This window comes from Octodon degus, unplaced genomic scaffold (genome assembly GCF_000260255.1).
Source record: "Octodon degus isolate 3935 unplaced genomic scaffold, OctDeg1.0 scaffold00051, whole genome shotgun sequence".
In the NCBI taxonomy this organism is placed as follows: Eukaryota; Metazoa; Chordata; class Mammalia; order Rodentia; family Octodontidae; genus Octodon; species Octodon degus.
The window spans coordinates 10,273,799-10,299,973 of NW_004524627.1; the positions used below are offsets into that span (position 1 = coordinate 10,273,799).

The following is a 26,175-nucleotide window of genomic DNA, read 5'->3' on the forward strand; positions in this document are numbered from 1 at the left end:
AAAAATTAGAAACTTAGAAATAATTAAGGATAAATAAGGATAATTCTAAAATTTGTAGCAAGATCGGAGATTGGGTGGTTGCTCACATAATTAACCAAAGAACATATTGAAGGAGTCATAACTTGTGAGTGTAAAGGTGATGAGCTTATGTTAATGTTTGAACATGTTAGATTTGAGATGTTTGTGATACACCAACTGTAGATCTTTATATCCAATTGGAAGTATGGATCTAGAACTTAAAAATAGTTTTAGTCGAAAGGGCCAGGGAGTTGGCTCAGTGGTATAAAGTACCTGCCTGGCAAGCACAAGGTCCTGGGTTCAATCCCTGATGCCGCAAAACAAAACAACAAAATAGTCAGAAATGTAGATTTTTAGAGTAATACAGATATAATTAGAGTTGAGATGGTGGCTCAGCCAGCACGTGTAGGCAGAAAGATCCAGTGGAATACTGGTATTGAAACCAGTGAAGTTAAATGGAAAAGAATATCAGAAAGGTCAAGGCTATTTTTTTTCTATTTTCTATTTTAAATTTTCTTTCACAAGACAAAACAGTCTTAGAACAATCTTAGAAATTGGCTTAGGATAGTACAAAAATATTTCCTGTATTGTAGGTCCAATAATCTTCAAGTGCCTAGAAAACAATAGCAATTCCTGCCTTCCACTATTGTTAATTTTCCTACTAGCACTGGAGACCTTATGCTTACTTAGATAATCTCTTATAGGAGCACTGTTGCTTCACGACACTGATGTCCTTTACTTTTTGGAATATTTTAGAAATATATGCTAATTATGAAAGATCATTTAGAATCCACATATAGCTTCTACTTTTTCTATCAATATTATTTATTTGGTGGGATTTAGACTAATTTTACTGATAGCAAGAGTCTGGTTTCTTGGGGGCCAGGGAGATGGCTCAGTGAAATAAGTGCTTCCCTGGCAAGTGCAAGGGCCTGAGTTCAAACCCCGGTTCTGCAAAAAAAAAAAAAAAAAGAATCTGGTTTATTTTATAGGATTAAGTAGCAAAACAGCATGAAGTGTTGTACAACGAACAATTATGCTCATAGTTAATTTGAGTAAATGAGTATTGACATGAGACATATTGCTTGAGTCCAGGAGAGAGAACTGCTCCCTGAATCCTGGATGGAAACAGTGTTACAGAAATACATCTATATCACTTGCAAAAGTTAAGTATTCCATTAAAGCTTTTCTCCATAGTTTTATTTATTTGTATTTTATTGAGAAACAAATAGCAGTGAGACAGTTTCAAAACTGATTAGCAGGACAGTTTCAATAATTAATACATTGCATATTGTTGTCTTCATAGTGGTTATTTATAGTACAAGATGCAGATGTGAAAACCTGTCCAAACACTATTAATACAAATCATTTTTCTCACTGAATTAACAGAAAGTAGTTGTATATCTATCCTATTTAGTATATACAGATACAAAATGGTCCTTTATTTGTATTACATAGTTTTTTTTTACAAAACATCAGCTTCACTGTAGTGTTAGCTAACAGCAACTTAAAACAACAAATGTGTCTTACACTACTTTGTAGGTCAGGAGTCTGGGAGCAGCTTAGTTATGTGGTTTTGGCTCAGGTTTTCTAATGAGAGATCCTGCATTTGCCAGCCAGCTCTTCGGTGGTTTAAGACATTCCTAGGGTCAGAGAATTAGCTTCCAGGTTCACTCCTGTGGTTGTTGGCATCTCTCAGTTCTTCAGTTCAGTGCTACCTGGGCCTCTCTGGGGGATTTCTCATTACATTCCAGCTCCTTCTTCTCAAAGCAAGAGATTCTCAAGAGAAAGATAGGAACTGCAAGTATTTAATATGTTTATCTCAGAAGAGACATCACTTTTGCCATGTACCTCAGCCACACAGACTGACCCAGGTACTGGGCTGTCTACATAAGGCCCCCAGTAACCAGTGTTAGGAACAGTGGGGCTGGACCTGGAGGCAGGCTGCCACAGTTGTCATTGTACTTTTTATCTTCTTAATTTCTTATACACCTCTTTAGTTTTTTCTTTCTTCCAGTTTTACATGCATATATCTGGTAATATGAATAACTGGTTGGAAGACAACACTATGTATTACAACAAATACTGTGAAATTCATTTTACTTTGTTAAGTGAAATTCTGTATCACTTGTAACTTTTTCTGTTTTAATTCTAATTTGTAGTCTTTAAAAAATAAAGAATTAAGAAAGCACACCATGTTAGCAGATATCTTGTTTGCTTTTCTGTTTAATTTAACCCATAATATGGCTATAATGTATGTTAACATCCTAGAAATATTTCCTGAGTATAGATATTCCTTTTTTAATGACCTACCTGTTTTGTAGCTATTCTGACTCCTGACTGCACCTCAGGCTTACAACCCCTTTTTTGGGTACAGTTTTGTACATTGTATTTATACATCCTCATTGTCTTTTTTGTACAGTATACCTTGTTTATACAGTACTATAATTTTTGCTAATCATAATATAGTACAGTGATCTGTTATACATTGTAGTACTGCATGTCAGAATTATGCAAATAAGTCATCAAGTTGAAGTTTCCTTTGACCATTTGTTTGCTGTGAATATTGTAAATTACATACTATGATATACAGTTTCTCATTTAACAGCCTAATTATGGAAGAGGCATAGTGGCACATGCCAGTAATCCCAACACTTGGGAGGCCCAGGCAGGGGAATTGCTTCAAGTTTGAGGCCAGCCTGGGCTATATAGTGAATTTAAGGCCAACCTGAACTACATCATGAGACCCTATCTCAACAAAACAGAACAAAAACTAAAGAACAATAACAAAACCCCCCACCTAATATAGGAATGAAATTTGGCCACTACAGGAGGAATGTCTGTATTCATTATGTATTTAGGAATTTTTGAGTTTCATAATAGAAACTTTTGTTTTTATGCTCAATAGAACTCAAATTTGCCTGGATTATTATTAGCAAATAGAATTTAGGAAAAGTTTGAAAGGAAGCTTTTGAAACCTAAGAAGACAGGATATACAGCTCTTTCAATATTGATACTTAAGGATAGTGAATCAGTTTTCAGGAATTCGTATCAGAACTGGAAAAATGCAATTAATAGTTCCTGGGAGGGTGATAGAGGATATGTGAGAGAAGTAGTAGAGATAGCGTGGGAGGAAGATAGAAGATGGAATTGCTCAGAAACTTTTTTTAAATGTAGGTGCTCTCCCTTCCTGAGTATATTAAAGTCTTTGTGGGTAGGGAGGTGTAAAGGAAAACCTGAGAAGTATGTTTAGAAAGTTTCCTCAGGGACTCTGCTCTCCAAATAAGTTACGGCTATGTGAGAAAGTAGGAGTTTACAGTATAAAACAATTGAAAACTAAAGCCCGATGTCCTAAAAAGTATTGACTTTTTCTTTGAGTCCTGGGATAGAAGTGACTAGGATTTGGGAGACAGCTTTATCTCTGTTCTATTAGGAAAAGAGGAAAGCTGGGTATGACAAATACATCTTTATGAGTAGTTTTGCCTAGGTTGGACTGAGGTAATTTTAGTACATGTATGCCCTATTAATTGGATGTTTTTGTGAGGACTCAAGGTCTCCTAAAATGTCATTAAGAGGAATATGAGGGTGGACCATGCCTGGTAAGCATGTGGGTTTACACCCATACTGGCTCAGTTAAGCAAAGCTATTCAGCCGATCAGTGGCTAGAAAATGTGAAACATTTGGTGTAATGATATATACACTGGCCGTACTGAACATAGGAGGTGGTGGTGGCATTAGTTTACTCAAATGAAAGACATTCCTTAGATTGCATTTTGCAGTGCCTCTAGATACAGAAAGAAAGTGCCTCTAGATATAGGAAAGAGTGCCTTGGCAATGAACAGTGCATTAAAGGAGTGATAGACTCGCTTATCTTCCAAATCATGTTTGCCCCTTTATTGTGATTCCCCTGTAGGAGAGGGCCCATGCCTAACACCATGGATAGATGTTAGGAATCAAGAATTCTTCCTGTGGGAAGACATTTACTACAAATTACAAATGGTAGCTTATCTTTTATTGGTCCACTGGTGCTGAAAAAGAGTTGAGAACCTTAGAATTTTTACAGTGATATGTACAATAATGACTATATGATTTTCACATCTCTATTCAAAATATATCAAGTACCTATTTAATATCTAGAGAAGGAAAAAGTTGTAAAGGCAGTTTTTTATCTTGAAAGTTGAGAGAGTACATCTTTCAGATGTACCTATATACATTCTAGTGGCTCAAAATGATCACATCGAACTGCTGAAAGGTAAGAAAAGAGTTGAAGGTTCAAGTGGTAAATTAGTAAAATGTAGCTAGAATTTCTGAATAACTGAGTAGGGTTTGTAAGCTTAATTTTATGGCAGCATGGCTATGACAATTCTTTTAAAAACCCTCATTTGGTATCTTTTAAGTCTTTTTCTCTCATGTTACTTAGCTCTGACTCTTCTGCTTTCATTCTTGGAGAATATGATTGTGGCTGAAAATATAAGATCTGGATAAGAAACAGCCTGGGCTATACAGTCATCATTACATGAACTTGTCCTTGATCCTGTGGTCTTCAGTATACTTGCACCTAGAATGCATCAGGAATCCCCTATTTCAGACAATGATGTTTTACACTCTTCCAGTAGTAATCATATGTATTTTTTCTCAGCAGTAAAGAGAGGAAGAAAGGAGATAGTCTGGAAGTCAAACTTTTGAGTAGACTTCTAACCAATCCTTTTTTTTTAAACATCTATGAGCAAAATACCCACAGTAAATATTATATAAGGATAAAACATCTAAGGCATTCCCTTAAAAAGCACATACAAGAGAGTTATGCCCATGTCTAGTCAGCGCTGTACTTGAAGTCTCGTTCAGCTCAGTTAAACAAGGGAAGGAAGAAACACCAAAAACATCATTACCCGCAGATGTTTTTGACGGTATAAAAGCTATAAGCTCAACTTAATAATTATAGTGGTTTTTGTTTTGTTCATCTTTTTGAGGCAGGGTTTTGCTATGTAGTTCAGTCTGGCGTTGAGCTCACTTTGTAGCCCAGGCTGGGAATTCTCAACCATCCTCCTGCCTCAGCCTCCCAAGTGCTGGGGTTACAGGCATGTGCTAATGCTTCTTGATTAGGACTTTTTATATCTCTGTTCATGAGTAAAAATGGGTTAGAATTTACATTTTTACGATGCCTTTGACAAGGTTTGATGTCAGTGATAAACTAAACTTCATAAAATGCAATAAGGAATGCTTCTACTTTCTCTGTTCTAGAAAGTTTAAGTGAAATTGAGATTATCTGTCCCCTGAATTTTGGGCAGAATCCCTGGCAAAATCAAAAAGGCTTTGTGTTTTCTGAGTGCAGAAATTTTAAATTACAGATTCAGATTCTGCAATAGTTGTAGGACTATTCAGTCTATATTTTTTGAGTATTGGTAGTTTATACTTTTATAGTATTTTCCCACATGACCTAAGCTTTTCAATTTATTGATGAGAAATTACTTGTAACAGTCTCCTATTATCTTTCTAATCTTTACAATTGTGCCCCACTTTTCATTTTTAATACTGTTTATGTGTCCTTTCTCGTAATCAATTTGACTGGTGATTTGTGTATTTTTATTAGTTATTTCAAAGAACTATTGTTAGTTTTGTGGATAAAACAATGTAGTATTAATAGTTAACTTTTCTTGTCCTTGAGATACAATATCTACCCACGGTTTAATAAATTTACTGTATTTTAGCTCACATTTTAGAAATTTCAGTCCTTGCATGGTTGGTGTTCTCTAAGGCAAGATGGCACAGCAGAGGGGCACGGTAGAGGAGCCCTGCTCAGGCAGAGTGGACAGGAAGCAGTGAGCGAAGGGTCAAGCAAGAGCAGCAGACAGACCCTTCGGGGACCACCTCCCATCACCCACTGCCTTTTAAAGGCACGTCAGCTGGAAGCCTGTTACCCAGTCATCTTCCAGAAGGCCTACCTGAGAGCATAAGGCTTGGACATCTAAATATAAACTATAAACTATATATAAACTGTGTATTTTACGTGGTTTTAGTTTTATTAAGTTCTCGTGTTTATTATTTAGAAGCATGGTCTTTAATATGTCTGTTCTTTAACTTCCACCTTCTTTTGTAAAACAGGTAGAGTATCCCCAGCCTGGAAATAAAGTCTGAATTTTTTAAAGTTTCATTTGGATGCACATGCTAACCAGCACTCTGTCTTCTGAACTGCATATTTTTTAACCAAAAGCCTGTAACTTTTTTAATTTAAACATGATACTACCTATGTGATGGGTAACAGTCAAAACAACGAAAAGTATTGTGAAAATTACCTCACACTATGTGTATAAGCTGTAATGAAGGTTGTACTTAAACTTGGGTCCTATTCCTAGAGATCTCATTATGAATATGCAAATATTTTCAAAAATATAAAATACTTTTGGTCCCAAATATTGGATCAAAGGATACTCAACCTGTGTAAGTTAAGATTGTATATTTTTCTACCTTTTTGTGTTGATGTGTATGTATATATTACAAAATTGTTAATTAGAAGTGGAGAAAAGGGTCTCCCCTGGCTTCTAAACAGCCACTGTCAGTTGTGCCTAGATTTCATAGTGTTCACTAGGTCAACCTATATGATTTTGATATGTACATGAGAAGAGTATACTAATATTGTTTTAATGTTATCTTCTTTCATTTAGGATTCCCCTTTATTTGATCTTATTAAGCAGTCAAAAGATCGAGAAGGACCAGCTGACCACCTTGAATCTGCTTGTCCTCTTAACCTTCCTCTCCAGAATAATCACACTGCAGCTGATATGTAAGTAGCATATATATTATCATATCTAAACTAAAAGCTGATTTTGAGCATAAGGGTAATGCAAGGCACCATATAGAAATTATAGAAAACTGAATTTTTGCATAAGGCATTACTCCTCCTTTCAGGAATTAGGAATGTAAGCTATATGACCTAAATAAAGTCATGTAAAGGAATACAAAGTGCTACTGAATCACATGGAATTGGTGTGAGATGGGGCAATTTTCACAGGAAAAATGGCAGTTTAGATGTGCCTTAAAGATTAAGATTTCAGCATGAATATTAAAGGGAATTCGACCCAGAGCACAAGCCCAGCATGTGAGCGAGACAGCTGGGGCCCTCCGGATCCTGAATGGACCCAGAGCACAGGCCCAGCATGTGAGTGAGACTGCCCGGGGCCCGCCCGATCCTCATTCGACCCAAAGCCCAGGCCTAGCTGGAACCCTTCAGCAGAACTCCCTGCAAAGAGGCTAGAGGCAAGACCCACCTAGCTGATTCAGGAGCAGAATATCTTTCCAGAGTGGCACAGAGGGTTTACCTTCAAGGGCTGCAGCAGGAAGAAGTGGAGCACAGCAGCCAGATACAAGGCACACCCACCTGGAGGAATCTGAACTTCATAGATCCTGAACTGGTGGTAAGGTAATAACTCTTATCTAAGCTCTACACCAAAGGTCAGAAAACAGTGGTATGCAAAATGACAAAGAGAAGGAGCAAAATGCAGTCTCAGGCCCTGAGTCCACCCTGAACAAATGCAGAAGACACTAGCATAGAAGAAATTGGAAATCACACACCTGAAATCTCTGAAATAACAGTGCTGGAAGTAAAGAAACAACTGCAGAAAGATATAGAGGAAATCATCAGAAATAATTTCTGAAGTAAAAAAAGAAATCATAACTATAATCAAAGAAGTACTAAGTGCTTCTAAAGAAGACACTGATAAAAGAAATAGAGAATAGAAAAATGATAGAATCCTCCATTGAGCAATATGAAAGAAATAGAATGCATGAAGCAGATTCAAAGTGCTATACAGGAAATTAAAACCACGATCACAAGCTGGCAAAACCATCTGAATGAAAGTGAAAATACACTTTCACATCTTGAAGACACCATTACAGCTAGTGAAAAGGTAAGAAAAGATCTCTTAAAAACAAGTAGGATGCAGGGAAAAATAATTCAACATCTGCAAGATGGTGCAAAGATGAACAACGTAAGACTAATAGGCATCAATGAGAAAGGAGAAGTCAATTCAAATGATATAATGAGAATGTGGGCAGAATATGGGGAAACAATCTGATATTAAGGTAACTGAAGCATATAGAACGCCAAATAACATCACCCCAATTAAAACTACTCCCAGATAGATAATAATCAAGATTCCAGAAACTCAGGAACAGTAAATTAAAAGCCACTAAAGAAAAGAAACAGATCACATTTAAAAGGAAAACCCATCAGAATAATGGCAGCTTTCTCTTCACAAACCATGAAGTCAAGAAGAGCTTGTAGCAGAGTACTTCCAGTATTGCAAGAAAACAAATTCCAACCCAGACTGATATACCCTGCAAAACTCTCTTTAAAATATAATGGAGAAGTGAAATGCTTCCATGACAAAGAACAACTTAAGAATTTCATGATAACAAAGCCAAGCCTACACAGACTACTAAATCATGTTCTAGAGAGGGAGCAAAATGATCACAACTCCATCAATGAGAATGGAAAGAACCCACCAAATAGGGCAAACAGTTAAACACAGGAGAATAAGAGGTATACAGTAGTAGTCTTTCAGTTATTCTTTTGTGTACAGCAGCAAAATATTTCCATCAGCACACTCTACAAATGGACTTCTCTTCCACCCTATGGGTCTCGATTCCATCTGGGTCTACAGGGTGGATTTCAGGGAAATAGCAGTAGCTCAGTCCCACAGGTGGCACCTGGCCACCAGTAAGTGTCATGGACATTATCCATGTCCACAACACACTAGAACTTTGTGCAATATCCTATCCCCAACTGTTAGAAGTGCTGTTCATTTATTTGTCATTCCAATATTTATGTTATGTTTTATTCTTAGTACTTCTTTACTATTATGAAAACTTTCTTATTTCAATTGTTTTGAAACATTTAATTTTTAATAGTATTTACTTTTCTGAATATTGCTTAATCTTAATTTTTGTTTTAAGATTTATACTGAAAAAAAAGATTTATACTGTACCTTTGACTTACAATTTATTTAAAAGACATGGTATGATATCTTATCCTAGTATTAGAAACTTTAAAAAGTATATTTCCATTTTCCGTTGACTTTATATTACTTCTTCCCTGTCTTTTATACACACACACACACACATATACATATTAAAAATACGTGTATAACCCGACATAAGATTGGTATTGTTTCATAGAAATCTTTATTGACCTTTTAAATAAAGGTTCATCTAATATATTTTATATAGTCCTGCATAACTATCATTTTGAGAGCTCTTTATTGATCATCCAGGAGCATACTGCAACTTCTTTTGCCTTTTGAATTATGCCCTTTGTAGGGGTCGGGGAGATGGCTCAGTGGAATAAGCGCTTCCCTGGCAAGCTCAAGGGCCTGAGTTCAATCCCCGGTTCTGCAAAAAAAAAAAAAAAAAAAAAAAGCATTATGCTCTTTGTTATTTCCTATATGCTATGTCTGGAGGTATTAGAATATTTCAAGTTCGTATAACTGCAAAATATTTTAATTTTAGCTTTCAAAGGTATGTTTGCTAAGTATAAAATGCAGAGAGGGCAGATTTTTTTTTTTCTTTCAGTCCTTTATTTATTTATTTTTTTTTCAGAACCGGGGATTGAACTCAGACCCTTGCACTTACTAGGGAAACACTTAACTACACTGAGCCATCTCCCCAGCCCCATCAGTCCTTTAATTAGTCTAGTTTCTCACACACTTGGTCTTTTTTTTTTTCTTTCTAATGTGAAATAAGATGCTATTTAATTTTGTTCTTCAGTAGCTAATATTTTTTATGTATATGCTTTAATGATTTTTTTCTTTTGGACAATTTCATTTCTGTGTATCTTGGTATGATTTTATTCAAATTTCTTGTGCAAAAGGTTCATTTTTCTTGGAAATGTGTGTTATAAGTTCAACTAAATTAAGAAATTTAAAAAAGAAAAGAAAATTAAAGGGACAAGATAAAATAGGGTTTCAAGAGCCAGAAGTGTCATGTAGCCATAAGAGCCAGAGCGGACAGAAGCATTGTCCAGAGTGCAGATCAGTTCATCTGGAGTGAAGCATAAGGTAAACCTAGGGAGACGTGTAGCATGTGGACCAAAACAGTTGGGTAGTGCATGGTAACAACAGTAGGAGAAGAGAATGGAGCTAACATTTATTGAGGGCTCAGTGTTCTGCAAAATTAGCTATATACCTTAGATTCATGTTTTTCATTTACCCTTCAGACCACCTCTATAAGGTAGTTATCTCTTTAGTTAACTATAAAAAAGAATTAGAGAAATAAAGTAACTTGCCTGTCAACAGAAATCTAACCAAGCAATCTGACCCCAAAGTCCATGTTCTTAATTACCCTGACTGTATTTCCTTTTATGTAAATACGCTTATTGGTATGCTTCTATTTAGTTCTGTGTATGAACTGGCATTACAGTGTTCTGTGAGTAGTACAGAGACCATTTTCCAGAGATGTCATGCAGTTCTAACTTGTATTCCCAATATTCATGTAGAATCTGTATTTATTTGTTTGGTAGCTAATACTTTTATATAAATAAGTCAAGCCTTTTTTTTTTTCTTTAATTTAATATATAGTTAATCTGTAAGTACCAGGAAGACAGAAATGAAATGAATGGTCTAGGTCCCACCTTCCTGCTCATAGAGTTTTACATTATGGAGGAGGAATCAGTGAACAAGTAAACTAATACATACGTTGATTTTAGATTATAATAAATTATAATAAATGATTAAATGAACAGAGCAGTATGAAAGCTGAGAGGATGATAGAATATTTAGAAACACTTTCTTTTTTTCTGATGAAGTGGTATTTTGACCTGAAGGACAAGTAGATGCTAACCAGGAAAATACCTCATGTTTTAGGGCAGAAAGAACTTGGCTTATTTGAGGACCAGGAAGAAGTCCACTGCAAATAGGTTATCTTTTTTTTTTTTTTTGCGGAACCAGGGATTGAACTCAGGCCCCTGCACTTGCCAGGGAAGTGCTTATTCCACTGAGCCATCTCCCTGGCCCCTATGCAAATGGGTTATCATGAGCAAGAGAAAAGTGGTACAAGATGGGGTTGGAGATATGTCTTAGGGCTAGATTTTAGAGTTTCTAGTAGGACATAGTAAAGAGTTTGGATTTTATAAGGGAAATGAGCAACTATTTAGGCAGGGATGCAGTTTGCTATAATTTCTATTTTTAAACAATCTCTCTCTGACCGCTGTTTTAAAGTACAGGTGAGTGTGGAGGAGCTAAAGGATCAGGGCAAGAAAATAAGTGGGTAGATCAGTTCAAAAGAGAGATGTAGGTGACTTGGTCTAAGATACAGCATTAAAGATAGAAGTGAAAGATTAGAGATGGATTTAATATAATAGATTTTTAAATCAGATTTGAGGAACTGAGAAAATGGAGGAATTAAGATGAAATTCCTGATTTTTTTTTAAACCTTAAAATATAATGTGAAGCAGTTCTTTGAATGGGGAAAGCAAGTAATTCCAGCACTGTAAGAGGCTGAGGCAGAATGATCACAAGTTTCAGCCTAACCTGGACAACCTAGAACTTAGCAATATCCTATCTCAAAATTTAGAAAATTGAAAACAGCTGGAGATATAGTTCCATACAAAGCCCCAGGGTTAGGGCTGGGGAGATGGCTCAGTGGAATAAGCACTTCCCTGGAAAGTACAAGGGCCTGAGTTCAATCCCCGGTTCCGGGGGGGGGAAAAAAAAAAAGGGCCCCAGAGTTCAATTCAAATATGAAAATAAAAATCCACCCAAAACTCAACAACTTAAGTTGTTCTACTTTTAAATTATATTACTAGATGTAATGCTGGACATGTTGCCTGAGATAGGAAAAACTGGGAGAAGAGATACAACATTCTATTTTGGCCATATTAAGTTTGAGATTAAAGTAGTGAAAGTCATTAGTTAATTGGACATTTGCATCCAGAACTGAAGGGAGACTAACCCTTGCTCAAGTTAAGTCATATAATTATCAGGAAACAGAAGGGAAGGAAGTTCAAAGGAGATAGGAGATTATATTACTAGTACTTATAAAAATCACTGTGCAGGTAAGTCCTTTTTCATGGTAAACTAGTTAGTAAACTACATATAATAGAAATGTCCATGATAAGGTACAAATCCAACGTACTCAGAGTTACTTCTTAGCTATTAAAACAAAACCAGGAAATAGATGTGGATTAGTCTGTTAAATAGAGGGTAACACAGAGCAATAGACTTGCTTTAAATTGAGAGATATTTGATAATATCCCTGCCTTGTTTTACACCTGTAATATTTAGTATATAATCTGTCTTGAGAATAATATATTACAGGGTCTACAGGGTGTGCACGGTCTCACTACATAGACCAGACTTGTAGTGATCCTCCTGTTTTCAGCTTCCCAAGTACTGGGATTACAGGCACATGCCAGAATGCCCTGTCTCAGTGGCCATCTCAGCATGCCCCCGGGGCAGGGTCGGCATGGCACGCTGCTGCGCTGTGCCTGAGCAGGCACTTCGATGATACTAATTGAAGTATTAACTCACAAAGCTCTGTATTTTATAATTTAGAAGTTGTGTGTGTATAATTTAAGTCTTATACATATGTACCATAGTTATCTGTTACAAAATCATTAGCAGGATCATCAGAGAGATATTACAACACTATTTGGTGTTAGTCACTTGTTATTTTTATACCTGAGTCATTTTCTGGTCTCGATCCCATTGTAATTATTAAAACAAAATCATTCATGTCGAGATATTTTTCCCAATAAATGTTAATTCCTAGGGAGAGCCACATATTAAAATACAATTAGACATGATGAGAAGCCTAATTTTTACATTAAGGTATCTTTCCTAGTTTCCCTGCTCAGAGGATTTGGTATAGGATAACAGATTAAATAGGTAATATGGGGCTGCGATAGCTCAGCAGTCTAAGTGCCTGCCTAACAAGTGCAAGGACCCCATTTCGATCCCTGGTACCACAGCTGTGCTGGCCCCAGAACCCTGGGTGTGTAGTGCCAGTCACCGAAACTGGGTGTGGTGGCCTATACCTGTAATCCCAGTGGGGAGGCTGAGACAGGAGGATCACTGTGAGTCCAAGCTGTGTAGTGAGACCCTGTAGCAAATAAGTAAATAAATAAATAGATTTTTAAAAAATATTTTGAAAAATAGGTAATATATGTCTGAGTGTATGTATACAACGTGTGTGTGTATGTGTGTGTGTGTGTGTGTGTGTGTGTGTGATCTTTAGCAAACTTCCGATGAAGACTTTCCCTTTGAATACATCTAGGTATCTTTCTCCTATAAGATCGCCAAAGAAAAAAGGTTCAACTACACGTGGGAATTCTACTGCAAATACAGAGACACAAGCAGCCTCAGCCTTCCAGACTCAGAAGCCATTGAAGTCTACCTCCCTTTCCCTCTTTTACAAAAAAGGTCAGTAGATTAAAGAACATGGACTCTAAAACCTGGCTGATGAGGTCTAAACCGTGGCTTTTTTACTTAGATAGTGTGACCTTAAGCAAGTCACTTAACACCTCTGTGTCTCAATTTCCTCATCTGTATAGTAGAAGGGATAATAACAGTAATCTGTCCTGTAATCATAGTTACAATATAAGTTTTTTTAGATAATTGAGTAAATAACCGCATTCACAATGGGACCGTGATTTATACATCTCACTGCTAGGCAGCTTGAACCACCTGTGGTACATGCATGATTCTTCCATGCCTGACTGTACCACTTCTGCCAGAAGTGATACAAGTCACCCAATAGGACAGTCATACATGTTGCACAGTGGTTCAAGCTAGTGGGAGCTTGTTAAGACATATAAAATGCTTCCAATCATGCCTGTTCACTTATTCATAAGGAAAACAGTGGGAGAGGTGAGGGTCCTGTTAAAATGTTATTGAACAGCATGATAATTAGAACTATTTAATGATTAGAAAAATATCCATTTGTAATTGAAAATGAAAAGTAAACATCCTCATTCCCCTTATCTCCACAGTGTACCGATTAGCATATCTCCGGCTAAATACTCTGTGTGCACGCCTTCTGTCTGACCATCCGGAACTAGAACACATCATCTGGACCCTTTTCCAGCATACACTACAGAATGAGTATGAGTTGATGAGAGACAGGCATTTGGACCAGGTAAGAAATTCAAACACTTTGTATTTTTTCTCTTTTCTGATCATGTGTTAATCATGTATAATCAGTTAATCATGTATTGGTTTCTTAAGAACAGGTTGGATTCAAGTAAGAAGCTAAGTTAACCTCGTATACTTTGTATATATTTACTTATTGGATGACATTTATATTTTTGCTATACCTTTTAAAATTATAGGTTTAGAGTTTAAGAGTATATTTCAGTAACTATTTAATGATAGCATTCTTTTTTTTTAGTTTCAAAGCATTTTTTAATGTACATAGCCACATAAAAATGTAAAATCTTATTCAAATAAAATTATGTCAATCATTCTGCTTTTTCTTTGTGTATCTTTTAAAGCATCCTTCTTAGTCTCTGCTCTACTCTATAAGTAATCATTCTCTGTCCTTCCTGCCTCCCCCCCAACCAATTTTAACAGTCTGGCAATCCTTCCATTTTCTCACCCAGGATCATGTAAATTTTACACACCCACACATTCATAAATGACTTATTCACTGCTTTGACAGAATCAAGACGTTAATTTGTGCTTCATAAACCAGCATTATTATTTATCAGTAACTACGCATTTTGTGGCTATTACAGAAATATGTAAAATAATAATAGGTCAAAACATTAAAATCTTATTTATTGCTAAAAGAAGGTTGATTTAAATGTATGAAGTAATCTGAACTTATTGTTGTGAGTTATCAGGCTAAATGCATTTATACTGATAGATGTTTCTAATTGATACTAGGCACATATTATCCTCCTATAAAATTCTGTCAGCTTAATAGAGACGAATAGTGCCCAGGCTCAGAGATCTCTGCCCCTGCCACATGTTTACAATGCTATCAAAATGCTGACAGAGATTGATGGCATCTGTCCAGAAGAAGTTACCCAGACTAGGACAGCATCAAGAGCTGAGGCTAACAGCTCAGATCCAGTAGGTGCATTGTACACTACATATCTTGGTCTCCACTTAGGAAGACAAAGTGTGGGGATAACTTGAGTCCATCTTGCTTTATCTAGATCATAACTGAGCACTTCTCACTCTTATGTCTTAGTTTATTGTCTTTAGGACAGCAAGACACAGAAGAGCTCAGTGTAGAACACAACTCTGATGTGAGGTAGACACAAACTGGGATACAAAATGAGCTTTGCCGAGCTTTCGTTTTTGTTTTTGTTTTTTCCCAATTCATGTATTTTGTACATGGTCTCACTACGCAGCTCAGACTTGTAGTGATCCTCCTGTTTTCAGCCTCCTCAGCACTGGGATTGCAGGCACATGCCACCACCCCCGGACTGCTCAGTGGATCTGCAGATGGGGATGGTGCAGCATGTAGTACTGGGGATTGAACCCCAGTCCCTGTGCTTGCCTAAGCAGACACTTAGTCTGCTGAGCTATCTTGCTGGCACCAAATTTAAAAAAAAAAAATATATATATATATATATATGCATATATATAATTCTATTAGGCATATACAATATATAACATATATAAGAAAATTTATATATTTCTATATAATGGTATGTAATATAAATTACATATAATATATTGTGTAATATACATAATATATATTACACATGCCTAATTATAACATATATACATAAGTATATAATACCTTACACAGTAAAACTATTATTTTTAGTATTTAGATTATTTTTTGCTAACTCAAGAGTTTTAATTATCTTTTTCAATAATTCAATGCGGTTCAGTAGTCTTACATAACAAAATGATGAGGATTCTAGTTATAAATCCTTAAAACTGCCCCCAAGAAAGTCAACTTTAGTACCAAGACAGTCCTAGACCTCTGTCTATTAGGCAGTCCTCTATTCAAAACATGGTATAAGTTAATGATTTAATAATCTCATTTGCTGCTTACTTAGAATGGACTGAGGCACCGGAAAGAATGGCCCATACTTCTTATTGAAGCCTTGTGCTAGATCTTGAACTAGTTCCATGTGCTGGACTTGATCTTCTCCAACAGGAACATGTGTAGACTTGTAGGCTAGAATGTCGGCTGCCTGGAGGACTGGGTATGTGAGCAGACCCATCATGCCATCCTGTTTCTGCTGGGTAGCCTTCACCTTTCACTGGTGTAAATGTTGTAATCGAGGGAGTCTGACCATGCATGTAAGGATTCAACTTAACAATGTGTGTTCAGAAACCTGAGACTGTTGGAAAAGGATGCTTTCCTATGGGTTTATGCCACAGGCGAGGAGGGCAGCCATCATGTCCAGGATGCTCTGCTGAAGGACGGTGGAGTCCTGGGGGACAGTGAGGGAGTGGAGGTCCACAATACTGTACAGCACCAGTGTCATACTTGTCCTGTAACTTCACCCAGCTCTCAGTGGCTCCCAAGTAATTTCCCAGGTGGAGGGTTCCTGTAGGTTGAATGCCAGAAAACACTCGCTTCATGCTGTCTTTCTGGGGAGAGGGAACAACTTCAGATCCTTTGTGAAGTGCCCGGATGACACCCCTGCACCCCCGTGCTTTCCTCAGTGCGCGCAGCGCCATCTTGAGAAGGAGCTTTCTTCTTTGATTTTTTAAAATTGTTTTATTTTGAAAGGAGAGTACAAGATAGTTTTTTTTTTTTTTTTTTGTTCCTTGAATGGCTTCAGGGCACTTTTGGCCAGCAGGAGAGTTGTGAGGTTCGAACTCCAGCAAGCTGAGGCTGAGAGCTTTGTGGAAGCGCCACTTAAAGGCCTGAGCTAGGGCCACGCCCCCCAAGATAGTATTAAAACAGATAAATTACAAGTGATACAGAATTTCACTTAACAAAATAATATGAATTTCACAGTATTTGTTGTAATGCATAGTGTTGTCTTCCAACCAGTTATTCATATTACCAGATACATGCATGCAAAATTAGAAAAAGAAAGAAAAAAAGAAATATATAAGAAATTAAGAAAAGGGACAATTGAAAAAAGGAGGCAAAACAAACTAAGCATTAACTACTCCTTTCCATAGACCAGCAGAAAAGCATTCTTATTTGTAAAAAATTACTGAAGAACTTGTGTATCATAAGATTTTTGTGTTGTAATAAGCTAGATTTCATTTTAATATAGAAAATGTAGGCAATTTAAGAATCATGTGGTCTAAAACAGTGCCTGTTTCATGATGAGGAATGAATGATTGAATGGAGTTAGTTTATAAACAGTGAGTGATTTATCTTCCTTTTCTGTTAAAACAGATTAAAACAACTATGTTGGAGAGTAACAGTTTATTGATACAATTTCAAATACTGTGCAAGTTACTCATTTCAGTGGGCTTCCATATGCTCCCAGAGGTGTACAGCCATCACCACCATCAGTTTTAGAATATTTTTAACTCATTATTGACATTTTAAATTAATAATAATTATATAGTGAATTAAAAATTGTAGACAAATATTGAAATGTAGATATATTGAAAGACATAAGGTATAACATGTAGACAGTGAATTTTAGAAAAATATTTCTGAAATGCATAACATGAGACTAATAATAGATTGCACATTGTAAAACAATTTTTTAAGCGAAGATGAATTAATTTATTAGTTTAAACAAACACTTCATTAGTTTGTTGACATTTAAAAACCTGGAGATTTTATGAATACATTATGATTGTCTGTCTTTTTTTCCATAATTTTATTGATAAATAGCAATGAGACAGTTTCAAATCAAATTGGTAGGACAGGTTCAATAATTAACACATTGCATACATTCCTCCCAGTGGTTAATTGCTGTACAAGATGTGGACACGATATCCTATCTACAAACACCATTAGAACAAATCCCTCTATTCATTAAGAGAATGTAACTATATATCTGTCCTAACCACTTTGAATACACAGATACAAAGTGGACATTCATCTGTATACCCCTTTTTTGGTAAAACAATTATTTACAAACTTAAATGAATATAACAGTAAAAATTATCTAAAACAAACATGAAGAAGAGTTTATAGATCAGTCATATAATAGTTCACTCTATGCCAAAATCTAGAAACTTATACTCATATAATTAGAATATACAAAAGTGAAATTGTCCAAAACTAATTGTAAAGAAAAAAATCATTGAAGCATATACATAGAAAAAATATTAGCTATGGAAGAACAAAATTAAATAACATCTTATTCCACATTAGAAAAACAGAGCAATTGGGTAAGAAACTAGACTTATGTACTCAAAGGACTGAAAAAAAATCTGTCCTCATTGAATTTTATATTTTGCAAATATACCTTTGAAAACTAAAAGGAAATTATTTTCCAGTTATACAAACTCAAAATATTCTAATACTCCAGACAAAGCATATATAAAATAATGAAGAAAATAATCCAGAAGGCAAGAGAAGTTGTATGGTCCTGGATTAAAAATAAAGAGCTCTCAAAATGGTAGTTATGCAGGACTATGTAAAATATAATTATATTAGATAAACCCATTTAAAAGGTCATTGAAGATTTCCACAAATCATTATCAATCTTATGTTAGGTTATATGAATATTTTTTCGTGTGTGTGTGTAAAAAACAAAAACTAATATAAAGTCAAATGGAAAATGGAAATACACTTTTTAAAGTTTCTAATAATAGGAGAAAATATCGTACTATGTCTTATAAGTAGTTGTAAGTCAGAGAAACAGTATAAGTCATAAATCAAAAATTAAAATTAAACAGTATTCATAAAAATGATTAATATTAATTTAAAATTAAATTAAATATTTCAAAATATTCAAAAATTAAAATTAAATTTTGAGTCCAACTAAGAGGCCAGAATGTAGTGTATCGTTATCATATGTACAAATCTGTGATCAATTTAGAGTACTCACATAGTATTTGATTAGGTTAATATATACAGAAATGTCAACTAAGAAAAAGCTTTCATGATAGTAAAGAATTACTAAGAATAAAACATAACAAAAATACTAGAATGGCAAATATATAACCAGTACTTCTAACAGTTTGGGGATAGGATATCGCACAGAGTTCTAGTATGTGATGGATGTGGACAGTGACCATAATGCTTACTGGTGGCCAGGTGTCACTTGTGGGACTGAGCTACTGCTCTTTCCTTGATATCCACCCTGTAGACCCAGAAAGAATCATGAGTCATAGTGTGCAGAAGTCCATTTGTAGAGTATGCTGATGGAAATATTTTGCTGCTGTATACAAAAGAATAATTGAAAGACTGCTGTTGTATACCTCTTATTCTCCTGTGTTTAATTGTTTGCCCTATTTGGTGGGTTCTTTCCATTCTCTTTCATGGAGTTGTGGTCATTTTGAGCCCTCTCTAGAATATCTTTTAGTAGCCTGTGTAGGGTTGGCTTTATTGTCATGAAATTCTTAAGTTGTTCTTTGTCATGGAAGTATTACACGTCTCCATGAAACTTGAGTTTCGTAGGATGTATCAGTCTGAGTTGGAATTTGTTTTCTTGCAATACTTGAAGTACTTTGCTTCATACCCTTCTTTTTTTTTTAATGAGCAGAATATATTTATTGAGAGAAAGAAAGCTCCTGTCCAAGAGAGGGACAGGAGGGGGGCCCGAGCAGGTAGTTCCCCCTTCATGCTCTTCTTGATTTAATAGTTTGTGAAGAGAAATCTGCTGTTATTCTGATGGGTTTTCCTTTAAATGTTTAATTCCTTAAATGTCAGATTGTTTTCCATGTTTGAGAAGTTTTCTACTATTACTTTTGCCCAAATTCTTTTTATATCATTTGTATTGACTCCTTCTTTCTCTTTGATGCCTATTAGTCTTACATTGTTCATTTTTGCATCATCTTGCAGATGTTAAATTATTTTTTCCTGCATCCTATTTAAGAGATCTTTTCTTACCTTTTCACTAGGTGCAATAGTGTTTTCAAAGTCTGAAAGTCTGTTTTCACTTTCAATCAAATGCTTTTGCGAGCTTATGATTGAGATTTTAATCTCCTGTATATCACTTTGAATCTGCTTTATGCATTCTATTTCTTTCCTATATTGCACATTCAAGGATTCCATCTTTTTTTTTTTTTTTTTTTTTGGCTGGCTCAGCCCACCCAGAAGGTGGGGCTGGCATGGCATGTGGTGTCAGGGATCGAACTGCAGTCCCCTGCGCCTGCCTAAGCTTGCCTCAGCAGGCGCTTTAGACTGCTGAGCTATCTTGCTGAACCGTCCATCATTTTTATATTCTCTATTTTTTTTATCAGTGTCTTCTTTAGAAGAACTTAGTACTTCTTTCATTGTAGTTATTTCTTTTTTTTACTTCAGAAATTATTTCTGATCTGATTTCCTCTATTCCTTTCTGCAGTTGTTTCTTTACTTCAGACACTATTATTTCAGATATTTCAGGTGTGTGATTTCCAATTTCTTCTATGCTGTTGTCTCCTGCATTTGTTCTGGGTGGGCCAGAGAATGCATTTTGTTCCTTCTCTTTGTCAATTTGTATAGCACTGTCTTCTGACCTTTGGTGTAGAGCTTTGGTAGAGTTCTTACCTTAGGAGCGGGTCCAGATCTACCAAGTTCAGACTCATCCAGGTGGGTGTGGCTTGGGTCTGGCTGCTGTGCTCCACTTCTTCCTGCTGCAGCACTGGAAGTGAACCCACTGTGCCACTCTGGCAAGATGTTCTGCTCCTGGATCAGCTGGGTGGTTCTTGCCACTAGCCTCTCTGCAGGGAGTTCTGCTTCAGGGTTCCTCACTGAGCCTGTCTGTTAGAGGAAGTTCCACTCACAGGCCAGGCCTGGGAGTTGCCTGAAATGAGGATCCAGAGGGCCCTGGGTGGTCCCACTCACACACCACGCCTTCATGTTGACTGGAGTCAGCTTTAGATTATTTTAATCGCACTTAAACTCCATAACCTTTAAGAGTAAACCTGCTTTGCCTCTTCAGCCTTAGGCAACATATCTGTCTATATAAATTTGTCTATTCTGAATATTTCGTATAAATAGAACTGTATGTGCTCTTTTGTATTTGACTTCTTAGCTTTTTCTCAGAGTTCATCGATACAGTTTTTTATTTCACTTCTTTTTATTACCAAATAATACTCTACTACATGTATCTATAGCACACTATTTTTATCATGAATTGATGTACATTTTTATTATTTCTTCTGTGGGGCTATTACGAATATTACTATAAACATTCATGTATAAAATTTTGGGTGAATATTTTTCCTTTCTATACCTAGGAGAGAACTTGTTGAGTCATACAATAACTCTGACCCTTTGAGAAACAGCTGGATTATTTTTGAAACTGTACCAGTTTATATTCCCAACAATAGTGTATATGGTACAATTTTCCTACATGTTCACCAAATTTATAGCCATCTAAGTGGACGTGTTATAGTATCACACTGTGATTTTTTTTTTTTTTTTTTTTTTTTTTTTTTTTTTTTTTTTTTTTTTTTTTTTTTTGTATTTTAGGGAAGGATCTATAGGGTCTCACTACTAGATCAGACTCATAGTTATTTTCCTGTTTACAGCCTCCCAAGAGCTGGGATTACAGGCGTGCACCACTATGCCCAGTCTCAATTGCCTTCTCAGCACGCCCCCGGGGCTGGGTTGGCACGGCAGGCCTGATGATCAAATCCCCAGCCCCTGGGCCTGCTTGCAGGTGCTTTAATCTGCTGAGCTATTTGGCTGACCCTTACCCTGTAATTTTTATTTGCATTAGCCTTTTTTTTTTTTTTTTGGTACGGGGTCTTGCTACACAGTTCAGACTCGTAGTGATCCTCCTGTATTGGAAGACTTAAAGATTGTTAAAATGATATTTCCTCAATTAAGCTTTGACTCCATGTAATTTCTTTGAAAGTCGTCTTTGCAGAAACCGACGAGTCAATGCTAAAATTCACTGGAAGTGCAAGCTTTGCGACAGTTAAGTCAATCTTGAAAAAGAAGAACAAATAGTGCAGTGATCTGTCCTTATTTGGAAAGACTACTACAAGGCTACAGTAACCAAGGCAGTATTCTCGTAACAGCATAGCTGTATAGATCAACAGAACAGAAATGAGAGTCAAGAAATAGACGTTTATTCATTTATAATGAGTTAAATTTTCAAAAACCTTGGGAAAAGATCTTTTGAAGAAATAGTTAAAATTAGAGTCTTTCAGTTTATGAACATTGAAAATCTTTCCATTCATTTAGACCTCTTTAAATTTTTTCAATAGTTCCACTTGTTTTCTTAAATTTATTCCTAAATATTTTATTCTTCTAATAATATTATAAATGGAATCATTTTCTTAATTTCAGTTTTGGATTATACTTGCAAATATACAAAAATATAATTGAGTTTTACCTAGAGATTTGTAACCTACAATCTTGATGAATTTGTTTATTAGTTCTAATAGTTTTAGTGGATTTCTGTAAGATTTTATGTACATAAGATCATGTCATCTGAGCAGAGAGATAGTTTGCCTTTTTTTTTTTTTCAACCTAAACACATTTTATTTAGTTTTTTTGCTAAATTTTCCTGCCTAGAACCTACAATGTTGACTGAAAGTAGCTTACAAAGGGATCTCATTTTTTGTTCTTGACATTGGAGAATGGAATTTAGTTTTTTTAACTATCAAATATCTTGCTTATTGTATATTTTTTTTGTATATGACCTTTTTATTTTGGGGATGTTTCCTTCTTTTTGTACTAGCTTTTAACCTGAGTGTTGGAGGGGTTATTTTGTTTGTTTGTTTGTTTGTTTGTGTGTTTGTTTTTTGAGTGTTAGAGTTTTAGCAAATGCTTTTTCAGTATCTATTGAAATGATCAGGTGAGATTTTCCTTTTATTATATTGACATGTCATGTTACATTTCAGATGTTAAATTCATCTTGCAGTTCTGGAATGAATCTCATTTGATCATACAATATAATCCTTTCAATATGTTTCCATATTCAACTTGGCTACTCTTTGTTAAGAATATTTGCATACAAAAGAAATATTAGTAGTTTTTAATGATGTTTTTATCTGGTTTTACTATCAGAGAAATACTAGCCTCAACTTAAAACTTTTTTAATTTCAGAAGACTTTGTGAAGAATTTATATTGGGTCTTCTTTCAGTATTTAGTAAATCAATCTGGGCCTGGGCTTTTTGATTACTAATTGAAGATCAGATTTTCTGTTTCTTCTTGAATCAGTTTTAGCAATATTGTGATTCTAGGAGTATATCCTTTGCATCTTAGCTAGGTATTTTATTGGTGTAGAGTTCATAATATTCTCACATAACCCTTTAATTCCTATAAAATTGATAATGAATAAGAAATATGCTTAATAAGAGCAGAAGATGAATTATTACATAAGATGTAGTCTATAAATATACATATTTTGTAAGAGCCTATTTGGATTGTATAAATTCCATTAACCTCAATTTTTAAAAATAAGCACTTGGAAGCATGGTGAATACATGCCTATAATCCTAGCACTCAGAATGCTGAGGCAAGAGGTTCACTGTGAGTTCCAGACAAGCCTGGGCTACATAGTGAGTTCAAGGAAGGCCTGGGCTATGTAGGGAGACCCTGGCTCAAAGAAAATGAATGAATAAATAAATAAGCACTTAACTACCTATTTGTAAGTGCCTATTTAGAGTAATAGTTGTTTGTTTGTTTGTTCTGTGGCTGGCTCAATGTGCCCTGGGGACGTGGCTGGCCCAGCATGTAGTGCTGGGGATTGGGGTTCGATCTTGGATCCTGTGGGTGCTGCGCTTGCCTAATCTTGCCTAAGCAGGTGCTTTTGACCACTGAGGTATTTCGCCAGCCCCTAGAGTAATCGTTTTAAAAATTGAAATTTATAAAAGCACACACTGATTGTTATTGTTTAGCTTTCAGTAATATAGCAAGATAGGTACTAGTGGTGTGGATTTTTAAGGAGATTAGATATCTGGAGTCAAGATTTCTTGAGTGATACCCTAAGTATTAAAGTAGAAAAAAAGCAAAGTGGATACTGAATGGCATTCCAAGGCAGGAAATGCTAGGTTTGGAACTGGTAGGATGCTGAGCAAGGGGTTGATAATATTCTGGGCAGAAGTCAGTGTAATTAGGAGTGTTGCACAAGTGGTGAGTACTTAAATTAGACACAACCTTTATACATATTAAGGAAGTCTGTTGTTTTTAAATCACAAGGAATCACTTTTACATCTTACGTTCACATTTAAAATAGCTTTTTATTGAAGTGTAATATATTATACAAAAACCCATATACCATAAGGCATATCATAAGGAAATTCAGCAAGTGAATTCATCTGTATCATCAACATCTGCATCAAAAATTTAAATACTGCCAAAGCCTGTCTTTTACCCCTTCAGTCACCACCTTCTCCCTGCCAGCGCTACCAAGTCTCTTCACTGTTGTTTTATCTGGTAGTTTGAAACTTTTTCACCCTGGAGGCTTTTGAAATGCTATTATACAATTAACTGACTCTAGTTTCAACAGCTCTCCTCTGGGAAACATTAAAGAATAGGGGCCAAATTTGGCTAACTTACAAAACAGACAGCCAATTCTGAATAACTGCAATAGATGTTTGCATTATGTTCTTTGTGTTTTGTTGGGTTAAAGACGTCTCACAGACTTTCAGTCCAAGCTTTGCATGGGGAGAAGAATCCTATAGACATTAAATTCTCTCTTTTGAGGATAGAAGAAAGATGACAGAATGGGTTTAACATTCTGACTTTTTATGTTACCTTTATTTACTAGATTATGATGTGTTCCATGTATGGCATATGCAAAGTGAAGAATATAGACCTTAAATTCAAAATCATCGTAACTGCATACAAGGATCTTCCTCATGCTGTTCAGGAGGTAGGTGATCTTTCATGGTAATATTTATTTAGGTAAATCCATATCTATAATATAGTTAATTTCAGTCATTATATCTCATATTCTGATCTTATTATGTAAATTTGAAAATGGAAAGTTTTCTTCAATATTATCAGTTCATTATTTGTAACTGAATGGAATTGGAAAGCTAAAGCAAATTATGAAATTAACTCAAATTCATAGTTTAAATTAACAAATAATACTATGTCTTCCAATGAGTAGGCTATTGGTAATAAATCTAACATAATTCAGACATTAATTAAAATTTTTTTAAGTTATTTTTATTACTCCATAGAGAAAGCCAATGTAAATGCAGTCTGATAAGAAATAACACCAGTGTAAACACATTTTGTTTCCTGTTTATCTTCCTGGTAGATAAACGGTAATAGCAAAATATACTTAGTGTGAAACACATTTGATATTTTTCTGTGGCAGGTGAGTCATGGGTTATTTTCCAGTTTAGATTTGGCATTTTCAACAGTAATATAAACCAGATCATTTTAATTTAGATATTTGCAGTTACTTTCTACACCTAGTTATCTTAATTCAGTGTTTCAAAGGCATCCTATAAAATCTTAGTAAATCCTAAAATCTTTAGCATGTTGTGATGCACTCCTATAATCCTAGCACACCAAGAGACTAAATCAGAAGGATCACAAACATGAACCCAGCCAGGAAAACATAGCAACTTAGTGAGACCCTGTCAAAATAAATAAATAGGAAAAATAATAAATATTATTTAAAATAAAAAAGGTTCTTGACTCAATTCCAATATCACAAATAAATGCAATCCTTATACTTTAATATAGCTAAAACTTTAATAGACTCTAGCTGCTAAAAAATAGTTTCTACTGAATGACTGCTTCTTGCAGTGGAGTAGTCTGTTTTCTTGAACCCTTTATTCCAGAAGGATGCAGGAAAGTACAGGCAAGAAAAAATACTCCAAGCATTGATGGATAACATTGCTGTTTTTTGGTCACCTGGCCGTGTGGTTCCCAAAATGCCTTTATTCTGGCAGCCTGTCCTCTTCTGTCTTTGTGAAGCCCAGCTGTGTTATCTGCTGCAGCTTGGATGCTTGTCTGGATCATTTTGGGAGCTTTCACTTCTGGTAGGGCACCCACAGTCCAAGGCTAGGGAGGCTTTTTAGATTATTTTTTCTTGTATAATATGTGTTACTTACTAGTTAAAAAGTATTATAGGGCCAGGGAGATAGCTCAGTAGAATAAGTATTTGCCTGGCAAGCACAAGGGCCTGAGTTTAATCCTGGTTCTGGGAGAAA

The 26,175-nt window shown here is 35.6% G+C and overlaps 1 protein-coding gene and 1 pseudogene across 1 annotated transcript in view; one reads left to right on the forward strand and one right to left on the reverse strand.

The window, feature by feature from the left end:
- The window catches only part of Rb1 (RB transcriptional corepressor 1), a 205,735-nt gene that overhangs the window by 167,884 nt on the left and 11,676 nt on the right, over positions 1 to 26,175 (forward strand). Inside the window, exons 17-20 of the mRNA XM_004633088.3 lie at positions 6,681 to 6,799; positions 13,285 to 13,430; positions 14,000 to 14,145; positions 24,774 to 24,878. Of these exons, the coding sequence (XP_004633145.1) occupies positions 6,681 to 6,799; positions 13,285 to 13,430; positions 14,000 to 14,145; positions 24,774 to 24,878 (516 nt within the window). The remainder of the gene's footprint in view (positions 1 to 6,680; positions 6,800 to 13,284; positions 13,431 to 13,999; positions 14,146 to 24,773; positions 24,879 to 26,175) is intronic.
- On the reverse strand, positions 15,916 to 16,661 carry LOC105742418 (annotated as a pseudogene).